Source organism: Stegostoma tigrinum, chromosome 7, assembly GCF_030684315.1.
Source record: "Stegostoma tigrinum isolate sSteTig4 chromosome 7, sSteTig4.hap1, whole genome shotgun sequence".
NCBI lineage: Eukaryota > Metazoa > Chordata > Chondrichthyes > Orectolobiformes > Stegostomatidae > Stegostoma > Stegostoma tigrinum.
Window position 1 is genome coordinate 15,119,429 of NC_081360.1, and position 15,619 is coordinate 15,135,047.

The window sequence follows — 15,619 nt, forward strand, 5'->3', positions numbered from 1 at the left end:
CAACCTTCTTTTCAAATGACAGATTTTTGATCTCATAATGTCCTTATGCCAGTAGGTGGCACTATTGACTTGAGTACAAACGTTTCCATTCTGAACTCAATTAAGATTTAGACATAAGAGATAGTAAGAACTGCTGATGCTGGAGTCAGAGATAACACAGTGTGGAACTGGTGGAGTACAGCAGGACAGGCAGCATCAGAGGAGCAGGAAAGTTGACATTTCATTTTGGACCCTTCTTCAAAATTTTTCAAAACTGAAATGTCAACTTTCCTGCTTCTCTGATACTGCCTGAGCTCCTCCAGTTCCACACTCTGTTATATCTAAGATGTAGGCATGCTGCCTATTAAGGGTGGAAGACTCGATTAATTTTGTAGATCCTCTGTTACTTTCAGAGTTAAACAAAGTCAAAATTAACCAAGTAACACAATGGTTAGTAAAGTTTACCATATTGGTCTACAGTATTGTCTTTTGTATTACTTTCTTGCGTCACATGCTGTAAGATTCTTTCACCAGTTTATTTTAAATATAATTCGTTAAACATTTTTTATAAGTAGTTTTAATTCTAGGCACTGAGGCCTGTTAAATTCCGAGCTGACTGAAATGCTAACATTATCACTAATTTTTCAATTACTTTGTGTCTTTTTTCTCCCAATCTCTATAAACCTCATCCAGACCCACAATCCCCCAAAATCTCTTGTGCTCGTTTATTTCTGGTGTCTTGATCAAACCTGATATTTGTTGCTGATGTAACCATGAATAGTTTTCTGCATTGGTTAGGCCACTGCTGGAGTTCTGTTGCTTCTGATGCGTCTTGAACATATGAGAAAAGGCCACCAAAACTGATACACCTGCTCCAAATACAAAATGTTGACCAGTTTCCTGATTACCCACCTTCTGAATAATATTCACTCTTAGGATATGTATATTGTTAGCAGGCCGTCTATTATTGCCTATCCCAAATTTTTCTTGAGAAGACAGCAGTGAGTAGACTCCTCCAACTGTCACAGTCCATGTGGTGTAGGTACACCCACAGTACTTAGGAAGCGAGTTCTTGAATTTTGACCCGAGTGGCGCTGAAGGAATGGTGATATATTTCCAAGTCAAGATGGTGAAGGGCACATGGAGAGTTCAGAGATGATGGTGTTAGCAGGCCTTGAGATTATCGACATGCCTTTTTCCAGTTCATTTTCCATACTTCCCCTTGTCAACGGGTGTTCTCAAAGAATTATGGCCCTTCCTAAAGGGGTTTCCTCTGAGTCAATTTCTTCTGAACTAGGATCTCCTATGCATTGACATCTATGTTGCATTTCTTAAGGACAGCCTTCAGGGAGCCTTTGAAGCACTTCTTTTGATTTACCCCCACCTGGCCCCTACCCAAGTACCTTCTATGAAGTGGTTGAAGGCGATTTGCTTTGGTAGTTGGAACACAGGCAGCCTAAGCTCATGGCCAGCCCAGCGGAGTTGGCTTTGAATGACCATAGCCTTGATGCTAGTAATTGTGGCTGCTTGAAGGATGCTGGTGTTAGTATGCCTGCTAACCCATCTAATACAGGGAGTCCATCTCAAACAACATTGATGGTACTTCATAGGGGTTGTGAGTGGCATCTATATGCACCCAGGGTTTGGAGCCATGTAAAAAAGTCAGAAGGATGACAGCCTGACCCAAAGATCTTGGTATTAGAACTGACTCTCATCCTTAGGCATCTGAAAGCGTGCCTGCGGTTTGGATTTGTTGTTGAATCACAGCATCAATATCACGTTTAAATGAGAGGTAGCTTCCCGGGTAAGGGAAATGCTCCAAGTTTCGGAAGATTTCTCCATTGATCCTAATGGTGGGATGGACTGGAACTTGACTTGGGACAGGTTGGTCCTTTACCAACCTTTAAGAATAACTCTAAAAGGAAAGAAATATAACTTGTAATTTGAAGACTCTTCTGAAGTAAACTTTCAAGTTAAGTGCTCTCAGGCTGGAAACCATGCACACAGACTCATTGTTAGTTGACAGTCAATTGTGACAGCTATCATCAATAATGATAAGTTGCATCAATGGATTACCACTTTGGGCATTCATTAGCAATACTACAGTTAATGCTGATGGAATTGTTGCCGCTTCACTGGGAAATTTATACCGTAATTATATTCATAGTAAATCAATGTCAATATCAATATCATGTAGCACAGGGGACCATTTGCAACATTGTGTCTGTTGGCTTTTGGAGCTATGCAAATCCTTTTCTTCTCCATAGGTCAGCACATTTTCCCTTGTCAAGCAAATATCCAATACCCTTTTTGAAAATTATTATTGAATCTAGGTGAATTGGCAATCACAACAGCTTACTATTTAAGAAAACATCTCATCTTCCCTCCGGTTCTTTGACAAATTAATGAAAATCTGCGTCCTCTGTTTACCATCAATGGAGTCAGCTTCTCCTTACTTTTTTTTGTCTTTCATTAAAAATGAAGTTATCCACCATGGTAGGAAAGACAAATGTGGAGTACTTATATGGTAAGAAATTGGGAAGTGTTGATGTCCAAAGAGACAGGGGTGTTCTTGCTCATGAGTGACTGAAAACTAGCATGTACATCCAACAAGCAAGCTAGGAAGACAAATGGCATGCTGGCCTTAAGATAGTTAGCATAAAGGAGTATCTATGTCTTAGTACAATTGTAGAGAAGCTTGGTCAGACCACACCATCAGCATTGTGAGCAGCCAGCAATGAGATCAGGGAGCATAGGTGAGAAAAGAGTGTGGTTGGACGCTGCAAGATTTATTTCTCCCAGAAGGCTGCAGAACAGATTACTGATGATAATATGAGCCTTTTCTAAAAAAAAGGACCTTATAATTTCTCGAGGGAAGAAGCCATTTTTGTTGACATTGGAATGTGGGAGTTGCTCCCCTTTACTTTGAGATGCACCACATCATTATCATAGTCTCCCAAAGCTTCTTTTGATGCCTTAGGGCATAAGTTATGAATCTTCTAGCAGATTCCACTGACATTTGTTGTAGAGGACAGAATTTTACCCACAATTGGTCAAGTGTCAATTTTGGGTTGAGCAGGATTCATGGAAGGTTTCACTCTGTGATCTCTAGTGAGTTATCTCACGTGATTGTCTGCTGCTCGCTCATGTAATTGCTACACCGCTATGCAGCTGTGTTCTAGCGATCGTGCATTTACCAGTCAAGGAAGTGGCCACCATGGACAGGACCTTCCTGGATTCACACCACTGGAGCCATATTTAATTCCCTCCTTTGCACCAGTTCAAACATTGCAAGCCAGGAATAGCCTGTTAAAGGTGCAGGATTGATTCTCACCTCTTATGAGTCTGAAGACCCAGGTAATGTACTGGGTTCGAATCCTGCCATGGCAGATGGTGGAAGTTGAATTCAATACATTTCTGAGATCTGGAGTCTAATGATGAATCCATTTCCCATTGTCAGGAAAAATCTCATTCAGTAATATCCTTTAGGGAAGAAAACTGCCATCCTCACCTAGTCTGGCCTACATGTGACTCCAGACACACAGCAAACACCTAATTGCCCTCAGGGCAATCAAGGATAGACAATAAATGCTGGCTTAGCCAGCGATACCCACATTCTATAACTGAATAAAAATAAAGCTAGAGCTTCATGGACTGAATCAAGCTCAGCTTCTCAAGTTTTTTTCTGCCTTGTCCTCCCTGACAACCCCATTGGGTTCGATTTCCATATGGCTCCACCTAGCTCCTTTGTTTAACTCTTCATCTCCTCACTTTACCCAAGTCCCAGGCATGCAGCTTAGTCATGACATCATTACACATTGTCTCCCACTGAAGCCAAGGTGGTGGTGACCATCAATGACCCACCTTCCACAGTACTTCCTGCTCTCCCAAAAGACCCACCCTTTATACATTGGTTTGTCTCCTTTCAATAATGTTGTTCCTTCTGCACGACAGCCTGCTGCTTCGAATCCCCACAAGTGACTACCTCCCCACTAGGAATGATTGGCTGAAACCCGCAAACAACTAGAAAGGACAGTACCTACTGATGGCTGACCAGACCCCTGAATTATAAGGAGAGGCTAGATAGATGGGACTTCTTTCACTGGAGCATTAAGAGGTTGAGGGGGTGAACTTATAGAGGTTTATAAAATTGTGAGGGTTATAGATAAGGTGAATGGCAAGTGTCTTTTCCCTAGGGTGGGGGATTTTAATGCTTGGAGCATATTTTTAAGGCGACAGGAAAAAGATTTTTAAAAAAAAGGTGCAATTTGTTTTTACACAAAAAGTGGTTTGCATGTGGATTGAACTTCCAAAAGGAAGTGGTGGATGCAGGTACAGCTACATTTAAAAGTAAATATAAGTAAAAGGATTAAGAAATGTTTGTAAGGAAATGGGCTAAGTGCAGGCAGGTGAGACTAGTTTAGTTTGGGATTATGGTCAGCATGGATTGGGTGGGCTGAAGGGTCTGTTTCTGTGATGTCTGACTCTACGACTGATATCTACATTGCTCTGCACATGATTTATCTCTAACTGATTGCGCTGCAGCTCAATGGCAGATAAAGGCCCATTCTCCAACTATCATGATATGGACCTCCTGACCCTGAATATCTCAGGACCGTGGACTGAAATCAGATGTTGTCCTTGACTGACTGTGCTGGTGCCTCCTGACAGTCCTCCAGGACACAAATGAGGTTAGTTAGTCACATGATGTCATTTGGTTGAAGCACATTCAGTGTCTTTACCATGTAAGCTGCTGGCACATACTGCAGACATGAGATTGACATAGAATGGTGCAGCGTGGCAAAACGTCTACCTCTTGACTGATCACTGGCAACAAATGGGATGAGCTGCCTGGCTTTATTTCTGTGCTAAACATCAAGGTGAGACTGAAGCACTGTGTGTCTGTACATTCTGAATAAGGTGCCAGTGGGCAAAAAGAGAGGCAAGGCAGAGATTCGGTGATTATCCTAATACATGCAAAGTGAGTGCAGGCTAAGAGCGAAAGCCAAGAGCCCTGAGACGTAGCCAATACATGAGCTGGGTGCGTGTCCTTGTGTGCAAGGTATCCTGGCAGCAATGTTGTGATGTAAGATGTCTGTGAGTTCCAAAGTGCAATATTGAAGTGGTGTACTCTATTCTTCGAAGATGTGTCATGATGAGGTGGTGAGGCTGGTGTGGGCCGATGCCAAACTCCTTGGCTGGCGGATGCGGGCAGTTGCTACCCTCAAAGCACTGAGGTGTAGGCCTGGAGGAGCAAGCAGAGAGCTGGAGCTGCCAGGTACCTGCTCTCACTGCCATTTAAGGAATTCTCACTGCCTAGCTTCTCTCCATTGCCTGTGAAAATAGCAAACTACACAGAAATGGGACAAGATTAAGTAATAATGACATATTATTGCATGCAAATAGGTCTTTCACTGGTTACTGTTGAGATTCTCATCTTGCCATTAACACTTGGAAAATTGGACTTCTTGCATTGAGAATTCCATTTTTCTGATCTCACCATATTATCTCAACTGACTTGTCAAAGCCCTCGTGGTTCAGGGGTTGGGAAGATTCCATCCAGAACTTTCTCCCCCCCACCCCGGCCCTTTTCTTGTGTTTCTTTGCTAGTTCTAAAGTATTGGATTACTGAAGGGTGGGAAGGAGGAAGCATGAGTTCTGCTCATTAGTATGAGCAGCGGCAGGTCTTGGAGTCCTCCTGTTCTTCTCATATCTGTGTGTGTTATACATATTCAGGATAATTGCTTTGGCCAGATGATTAAACCAACTAACACACATGAGGTGAAACATAAATCACTGACATCATAAGGTCACTGTGGGATGCTAGTTTAATTACCATACTTCAAATGACATTGATCCCTCACCCCCTCCACTGCATTCAGTATCTCCTCGCACCCTGATTAAGTCATTGACAAGCACCATCTCAACAAAACCAGGATAACTTGAGCTAACACAAAAACTTATACGAGAAGTTAAACCAAAGCCCTTAGAACTTTTCTTTTAATGACTCTCAACAGTGAGACACCTATTTTGAAAGATGATTCAATCATGTGATCTATTCTTTAAACATTGCACAATAGCCGTTTAGTGAACAAAGCCATTTCGATCCTGTGTTCCAAAACATTTCTGAGGAGCTGGAGAACAGTAAATATGGCCCAATTCACAGCCTGTAACAGAACAGAAAATAATTTGTCATTTTGACAGAAGGAAGTCAGTCTACTCCTGATCCAAGCACCCGTATCTAACCGAACCTATTACTACAACCTCCCTCTCCCTCTTGTTTCATAAATTAATAGGTCAAAGTGAAAAATTTCTTATTCTTTTTTATGACTTGCTTGCTTAGGTCACTGATTTAAAGCTAAGAATAGTTAAAGCTTAGATAACAAGGTGTAGAGCTGGATGAACACATCTGGCCAAGCAGCATCGGTGGAGCAGGAAGGCTGACATTTCGGGCCTAGGACATTTTCCAATGTTTCTTCCCATTTCTGAAGAAGGGTCTAGGCCCAAATCGTCAGCCTTTCTGCTCCTATGATGCTGCTTGGCCTGCTGTGTTCATCAGCTCTACATCTTTTTATCTCAGATTCTCTAGTATCTGCAGTTCCTACTATCTCAGAAACAATAGTTAAAGTTTGCTGTTTTCAATGAATAATTTTTTTTGCACAATAAACACATAAGGATAGATTAATCTTTTACCTTTTAATCATCCCCATTTTTGGTCATATATGTTCTTCCAGTTTATCACCTCATCCATGTTACGCACAATTCCTAGATTGAAAATAGACTGCAACTTGCCAAGAGGAGGCCATTCAGCAAAGAAGGAATACCAGTCTTCCATTGCAAGTAAGGGTGAGAGACGGTGTTCAGTCTTCAACCTTTTATGTTTATGAGTCCAACCATGCCCTCCTAAGCCACTGTTGTCGAGAGCTAAGGGACATGCAGTTGCAGAAGCGGCCAACCTAATAGAGAAGGCCTTGTAGCCTGCCTGGATTGCTTGACTGCCAGCGGAGATTGTCACTAGGCAGCTTCTCAATTCCTTTCTTCCCAGCATTCACCTCCCAACAAACTCTATTAATAGGACTCATATTCAATATCCAAATGTTTCAGCACATGCTCAGATTTACCACTTGTTGTAAGCCATCTCTCACAGTGTGCACACTATGCTGACAATTCAATCACGATAGCTCCATCACCCAAACAAACTGTACCCTGACATGCTTCCCTGTTTTTGATGGAAAAGGTGATACACAATCAGGAGCTAATGGGAGGAGGACAGGCATGTCATGGAGGAGGGACAATAGTGGACTCTATAAGAAAGAAATCAACGAACTGAGGACATTGGCATCGCTGAATATAAACATGAAGTTTAGGAACAGGAGTAGACCACTCAGCTCCTTAGGCCTGTTCTGAAATTCAATTAGATCATGGCTGATTTGATTACTCCACATTCCCACCCACCCTGATAACGTTTCACCCTTTTTCTTACCAGGAATCTATCTATCCCTGCCTTAAAAATATTCAAGGACTCTACTTTCTTCACTTTTCGACTCTTGATCCTCTGTGAGGAAAAAAAATCTCCTTGACCCTGCCATAAATGGGTGATCTCTTATTTTGAAACAGAAAGCCCCAGTCCCAGATTCTCTTACAAGAGGAATCTATTGAAGGTGAGAGTAACTTTGCATCTGTACCTCCTTCTCTACCACTTCTCCCTTATCTCTAATTCTATTCCGTCTTACAGATTGCCGGTGGTATAAGTATGTACTTCCTAACCTCTCACCATGCCCAACATTTGCCCCATTTCATTTTAATTACCCAGGAACTGCAACCTGAGTGGGAACAGCAAGTGGGGAGAGAAGAAGGTAATTTCAGAATAATAGCCACCAATTCAAAGACTAATATTGCAGGTAATTTAAGAGGTTTGTTTCGAGGTGAGATCCACACAAAGTGATATTTTGCACACACAAATGGAGGAGTGAGGCTGGAGATAGGGGAAGTATAGCACAGATACAAACTCACTGGTGCATAAGTTTCCACATTAGTTCTGCTGTAGAGACTTCAGGTGAGTGTCTCAAAGAACCACGTTACAGGAGGTTGATGTGTGTATATACTCAGTACACTGAAAAGTCTGTCAGAAAACCTGGTTTGAAGATAAATGAGCTTGGGAAATATGGCTTTGGATGGGGCTATGTATAGACCTTGGAGCCCATCCTTTTCAATGTGGAAATGGCAGTCACCTATAGGCTCATGGGTGCCAACCATGATGTACTATCTAATGCTAATGTCTCAGCTTCCATTGCAGCCTAATGTCTGTCTGCTGCAGTGAAATCTCAGCTTGCTTTTATGGAAATTCAAACTCCTGCCATTGTGGCTCAGTGTGCAAAAGGGCTACTTGGTGACAGCAGCATTTCTGCAATTTGCTCTCCATAAATCTGCTTTCTAAAGTCCTTCTATGAATATAGTCTCCAGCTTGACAGCCCTTCCCCATCAACATCTTCCAGCAACTTATGCTGCTCTGCGCATTCCACTAATCATGATCAATGCCCATGGGAAGTCCTAAAGGCCACTGCCCTTGTCTGAAACTAACTATGTAGCCAAGCCAACACATGACCATAGGAAGATCTTCAGTGTCAGCTCAGCCACTACTCTTGATTTTTTTTTTAACAAGTATGGAAAAACACATATAATGTTTAGAATTGCAGCAACAGCTAGTATAAATAAGTGCAGTAACTGGCTTGTAAGATGACGATTTCTTTAAATAGTGCTGGTAATGGATTCTTCACGTGTAAAAGGCATATTCAGGTGTAGGAGGTTAAGAGAGGGTGTAAGCTGGAGTGTGGAGCTCCAAAATAGTAGTGTTGCTGTTAAATTAGCATTGCACACTGATTTGCATCATGATCTGCCTACTCTGTATATTTCTAGCAGGCATTAAGTGTGCACGTATTAACCCATTTTAAACACGTTGTCTGGGATACTTTATGACAGAAACATACAATGGATGCTATTTTGACACCTTAAGGAATGTTGTAGTGTTCAAAGAGTGAATGCTATTGAGCCCACTTTTTCTGCAATGTGTGAGGACACAAGTCTTCCATCCATGTGAGTCTGCTACCATAATTCTAGATGCCTGATCAATGTTGCACCTTGAGGACTGGATTTCTCTGTTGGTGTTTAACACCATGTTCAGAGTCTAACCTCCTTTGTGCTGCGATGGGTTTGAATTAAGTTGCTGTTCACACTCTTCTAAGCATATAATTTCCCCTTGCAAACCAAGAAGTTCAATTGTGGTTTCAATGGAAAAAAAAGAGTCTCTTTAACAACTTGAAATTCCTCTGATTTTCCTAAGTTCATACTCTTGCATATGCAGTGTAATCAAATGAGTGATGGATAACTACCTGTCTGTTGCTGTTCTTCCACAAGAACTGAAACATCCGTTTAAAAAAAGGCTACTCGATCGGTGCTTCTTATCTTCAATTTTCCTTCTAGACCAGGCAAGAAATTGGATTTTGCCTCCGTTTCCTTCTCATGAGAGAAATTAAAATTGTGCTCCTGTGAGATGGAGTAAGAATTTAATAAAAACAAATGAGTGAAATGAAAAAATTCAAACAATACTACTTCATAATTTGTTCAAAGAATCTAAGTAATGCCGTCAAATTCAATATTGATTGCCCATTACAATTTAATATGAGAAAGACATTCTTCTCCTTGTTGCCTCCTCAGCCTTACTAAGTGACCTTCGAGGACAGGAATAGGTATGGTACTGGTACATGTATATTAATGATACAGCTGTTTGACCTGTCTCAAATGCTAGAAAAATGTATTATGCAATTCAACACAAAGTCCATTTATTCTTCTGTTTAAATAATTGTTCCATCAAATAACAACCTGTTTTACAATGTAAAATATTCCAAGCCATTTTTCAGAGGTGTTACCAAGCAAAATTTGACTCCAAGCCACATTAAGGAATCATTAGCACAGAGCGCATAGATACAAAGAAAAGAAAGACTTCAACTTACATAGCGCATTTCACAACCACTTGAGACCTCAAAGTGCTTTACAGCCTATTAAGTACTTTTGAAATGTAGTCACTGTCGTAGTGCAGGAAATAAAACAGTCAATTAATGTACAGCAAGCTCCCGGGAACAGCAATGTGATAATGACCAGGAAATCTACTTTTAAAAATGGTGAATGAGAATAAATTTGATCAAACAGGGAGAAATCATTTGACTCAAAGCAAAATATTGCCGATGCTCGAAATCTGAAGCAAACACAGAGAATGGTGAAGAAAGTCAGCAGGTCTGGCAACATCTGTGGAGAGAGAGAGAAAAATGTTAATGTTTCAAGTGTGGTTTGACTCTTCATCAGTTCTGACCAGACTCAAAACATTAACTCTGTTTGTCTTTACACAAATTCTGCCAGACCTGCTGAGTTTCTCCACCATTCTCTGTGCTTGAAGGGAGAAATTGCTTGCTTGCTTATTCAAAGTAGTCATGTAGAGTCTTGAGATGGCAGTCAGGGCTCAGTTTAATGTCTCATTCAGAAAACATCATCTTTAGCATTCCCTCAGTACTGCACTGGCGTGTCAGCTTTGATTTTTGTGCTAAGGTCCGGCAGTGAGATTTGAACTCACAACCTACAGATGCTTCTGAGGTGAAAATGCTGCCAACAGGGCTATGGCTGATACTGAATTGACAATACACTGAGCACTCCTTCATCAGGTTGGCATTGGATAGGGGCACTTTGTTCGGCAAGATCAAATAAACTGCTATTGCTATTGAGGCCTTACCATCTTCAGTTCTTGAACAATGTCCTTCAGTTTGTCTTTTGTTTCCTCACTAATCTCAATTTGTGACTGAATCACCCATTTTCCACCACAGAATCGAACTGGCACAGAGAAAATGAGGCCAGATGGAATGCCAAAATCACCTGGAGCACAGGATCAAAAGATGCTGCATCTCATTAAATATTTCAGGACTGCCTTATAGGAACTGATCGTGATGCAGTCATAGAAATTTTCAGAAACCTGGGGAAGGGGTAAAGGTTAATTTCCTCTCAGGGTGTGCTGATCCACATAACTGGATTGAATTTTTCACATCCTTAGGCATTTTGAAGCAGTTTCCAGCAAATAAACCTCTTTTTAAAAGTCTAATCACCCCTGTAATGTAGGAAACAGGTGACCCAATTTGTGTACGGTGTGTTCCATAATCAGTGTTGTGAAAATGATCAGATAATCTGTTTCAGTGATTTTGGTTGAGAGACAAATATTGGTCAGAACACCAGGGCGAATTGAATAGGAGTCACTGTTTAAAAAAATGGGGTTGCCCATTTAAGACAGAAATGAGGACAGTTTCTTTTCTCAGAGGGTCAGGAGGCTTCGGAACTCTCCTTAAAATTCCCTTGAATATTTATAAGGCCAGGATAGATAGATTGTTGATAAGCATAGGGGTGAAATGTTATTGGGAGTAGGCAGGAATGTGGAGCTATCAAATCAGCCATAATCTTAGTGAAAGGCAAAGTGGGGATGAGCGCAATTGTTGCTAGACTCCAAGTGACTATCAGCTTTTTGTAGTTGGGACTTCCATTCCCGAGGTCTGGCTTTGCGGTAAGGTGAGATTCCAACTACACCTATGGGTGGACTCACCACTGGCTGGATTGGCTTGTGGCCCAGCAAGTCTTCCTGACAAGAGACACCAACAGTCTCTCACTGGCTCTCCTGTTGACAGGCAAGAACCCCAAATCCAGAACAGCGTTCTGCCACTCCAAGTCAACATGAGAGGGATTTTTTCACCGGCTCAACTGCCAGTTACCACTAATTGATTCAATTAAATGGGAACTTGGGGTCTTCATCTTGTTGCTTCACCTGGAAGTTATATTTGGGCCCTTGGATAGTGGGGAGAGAGGAGGTAAATGGGCAGGTGTTGTGCCTTCGCCACTTGCAGGTGAAGGTGCCATGGGACCGTGGGGTATTGTTGGGGGTGAAAGAAGAGTGGACCAGGGTGTCCCAGAGGGAATGGTCCCAGCAATCAATCTCATCCCTCCTGAACTAGAACGCAGAGAGATCAACCATGTGTTCCCCTGAAACTCCTGCTGGGAAGTCTCAAACTTATAACTGAGGATAGGACTATATGGGCTAAATGATGATACTTTTGTTGCAGCTTTAGTTAGGCCACATTTGGAATATTGCATACAATTCTGGTCACCACACTATTTGAAGGATGTGGAGGCTTTGTATACGGTAGAGAAATGGTTTACCAGGATGTTGCCTGATTGCAGAGTATTAGCTATGAGGAGAAATTGGACAAACTTGGTTTATTTTCATTTGAATATCGGAGGCTGAAAGGGCAATCTGATAGAAGTTTAAAAATTATGAGAGGCATAGATCGAATGGATAGTCAGAGCTCTTCGTCCGGGGTAGAAATGTCAATTACTAGGGGACATAGGTTTAAGGTAAAAGGGAGAGGGTTTAAGTGAGATGTGAGAGGCAGGTTTTTACACAGAGGATGCCTAGAATGCACTGTGAGTGGAGGTGGTGGAAGCAGATACAATAGTAATATTTAAGAGGCATCCTAACATATAAACAAATAAGCAGGAATAGAGGCATACGGACCATGTAGAGCAAAAGGTTTTGTTTAGAAAGGGAACATGTGTCAGCTCAGGCTTGGTGGGCCAAATGGCCTGATCCTGTGCTGTACTGTTCTTTGTGCTTTCCACATGAAGCATTGAAATCAGTAATTCCTTACAGAACTGTCTCTTGCCCTACATGAGTGAGTTGATGAAGAGCAAAGGAAATGGAAGAAAGAAAAGATATTTCTGTATAGGATGGCTCACCTTGACTGACAACTCCAAGAGATACAAACTCCCCTGGTGGTGAGTCATGATACCACCAATTCAAGACATTGTATATCGCAATGGTAGTGGATATGCCTAGGTGGTGTTTCAATGCTGCTTGAATTTTTGATCGATGTGTGTGCAATTCTTCTACAAATTCTTCTTCTATCCAATTTCTGCAACAAAAGTTTCAAGCAATCATACTCAATGACAGGTAATAATGAGTGCAAACGTAAGCTATTTCTTGATAACTATTTTCAGTGAGTGATGCTGAATGAATAACTCGCATGCAGCAACTTGCAATTAAAGTAGCAATTTCAGTGTGACAAATGAATCAAAGCATTACTGGCAGGAAAGGCATGACACACATGAATGGGAGGCTAGAAATCATCAAGTTAAAAGACTATAAGCATAGAAACAGAAGTAGGTCATTCAACCCATTGAGTCTATTACACAATTCAATGAGATCATGGCTGATCTGATAATCCTCAAATCCACTTTCCTGCCTTTTCCCCATAACGCTTGATTCCTTAAGTGATTAAAAATCTGTAAATTTCAGCCTTGGTTTTACTTAACGATCTAGCATTGACAGCCTCTGCAGTAAAGAATTCCACAAGTTCACTGCCTCTGAGAGAAGAAGTTCCTCCTCATCTTTGTATAAAAATGGGTGACTCTTTATTCTGAGATTATACCCTTTGGTTTTAGATTCTCCCTCAATGAGAAACACCTTTGCTGATCTACACTGTTAAGTCCCCTAAGACTCTTGTATTTTTCAATATGGTTGCCTCTCATTCTTCTATATTCCAATGAGTACAGGCCAAACCTGCTCAACCCCTCCTCATGAGACAGTCCTCACATCTAGTGTAAGCCTAGTGAATCTTCTCTGGACTGCCTCCAATGCCAAAACATTTTTTCCAGATGAGGAGCCCAGAATTTTCAAAATATTAAAACTGTGACTAGTGCCTTGTTTGATTTTAGCAAAACCTTCCCATTTTTATATTCCATTCCATTTGAAATAAAGGCAGCATTCCATTTACCTTCCCTATAACCCACTGAGCTTGGAAGCTAGCTTGATTTAACACATCATATGTAGCAACAGTGGAAAAGCTATTCGCTGTATTTTTATTGTTTTCTCACTGTAAAATACACATGACAACATTGTTTAAAATAAATTCTCCTCATCTTCCTTCCTTCACAATTTGTTTCCCAAATATTTTAGATCTGCATCCACAGGATACCGATTCACCTGCTAGTTCAATCTTAACTATTTTGTTAAATCTTTTCAAAAATTTGAACCTTTCTATTAAATCACCCCTTATCTTTCTCTGGTCTAAGGAGAACTACGTTACTTTCCTGAATTTCTCCAATTAAAGCCCTCATCCTAAGCCTGCGATCAGAAAATTGATGGGGCTTTTGATGGCGAAAAGAAAAGATGACTTTGGAGGAGATTTCTTTGTTAGAGATGTGATTGCTGAAGATCGTTGTTGGTTATGAAGTGGAGGCTTCTGGGATGGTCTTGATCATATTCTTTCTCCTTGAAAAGATGGAATTAATTGACTCCAGAATACTGAATAAATAGCGATATTGGTGTCATGAGCTCACACCTATCTAACAACAGGACTGAAACTACTAATGACATTTCATAAAACCAAACATGCCAAACCAACTATTTCACAAACCAAGAGAAAAGCTGTTAAAAATCAAGACAGTTGGTCTAAAAATCACCTGGCTTCTTTAGAAAAAAAACTCATGGTTGGTTTAGAAATCCTGCCAAAAGCTCAATTAATCATTAATAAGCCAGAACTCTTCTAAACAAAAACGCTGGGCAGAATTTTCTGGTCCCCTGCCTATGAGTTTGCAGGCAGTGGAGGGGAAGCCTACAAAATCCTCCAGAAATATCAAACCATGCACCCATCTACCCCTGACCTATGTGCGGAAGGGGAGGAGTAGAGTGGCCTACCCACCCTCAACTCAACCGAAGCTCTTAGGGGGGCCTCGGCAGTAAGACTTTATTCATTGAGGGGTGGAACTGCACCTCCAGCTTACAAGTGGCTAATTGACCTTCCTGTTGTCATGCTGTGGCTCAATTTTTCACTGTACGGGCAATGTGGAAGGAATCACAACAGTCCTTACGAACTAGTCTCATATTGCTGCATGACAGTATATTTTGCCATTATTTATTTTTAAATCCTATCAATTTTTCCTGCATGTTAAAGAATGAGCTATCACTTCACTACAGTCAATAGTGGCTGAAGGAGGCATCTCTTTATAGGATGAAATCCAATTCATGTGTCACAGTTTAATACATGCATAGTAAATTAAGTACAATCTTCTCAGCTCCAAGTCTGAGCAATTCAAAATATAATACAAATACATAAATGATAACTGACAGGCAAAAAGATCTTCTGATCTGTCCCACAAAATTACAGTTCCTAATTATCACCATTTGCATGCCCCACTCTTAAAATGTAAAGATTTCAATTGTCTGTGTTACTCATTATGTTCGTTATCAATACCTTGAAATAATTTAATAAATCAAATGGTCATGCAGAACATATTACTGCACATTACAATTGTGCTGCTGCTTTAGCACTAACAGACACCAATTTATAACTCTACACTACTACTTATCCAAGGACATGCATACTGCATGCTTTATAGTGACGTGTGCAAAGTAACAGATGCTAAACAAAAGTACAATATTTAAAAATAGGAAGTAGTTGGGGAAAGTAAGACACAATTGAAGAAAAATATTTTGAGAGTTTTTTTTAGAGGAATGAAGTTGGTGGGAACTGAGAGGGCAGGCCAGTAAAGGTGA

The 15,619-nt window shown here is 40.9% G+C and overlaps 1 protein-coding gene across 4 annotated transcripts in view; it reads right to left on the reverse strand.

The window, feature by feature from the left end:
- Positions 1–572: 572 nt before the first annotated feature.
- Positions 573–15,619, reverse strand: part of mdh1b (malate dehydrogenase 1B, NAD (soluble)) — a 54,257-nt gene continuing 39,210 nt past the window's right edge. For 2 of the 4 annotated variants that reach the window (XM_048535170.2, XM_048535168.2), the window contains exons 7-10: positions 12,802–12,977; positions 10,760–10,899; positions 9,369–9,522; positions 5,790–6,146 (exon numbers count right to left, since the gene is read on the reverse strand). In XM_048535170.2, coding sequence (XP_048391127.1) covers positions 9,409–9,522; positions 10,760–10,899; positions 12,802–12,977 — 430 coding nt within the window. In that variant the 3' untranslated portion in view covers positions 5,790–6,146; positions 9,369–9,408. Of the gene's footprint in view, positions 1,895–5,789; positions 6,147–9,368; positions 9,523–9,989; positions 10,900–12,801; positions 12,978–15,619 lie in introns of those variants that run through there. The other 2 variants (XM_048535169.2, XR_009445924.1) reach the window with 2 other exon arrangements.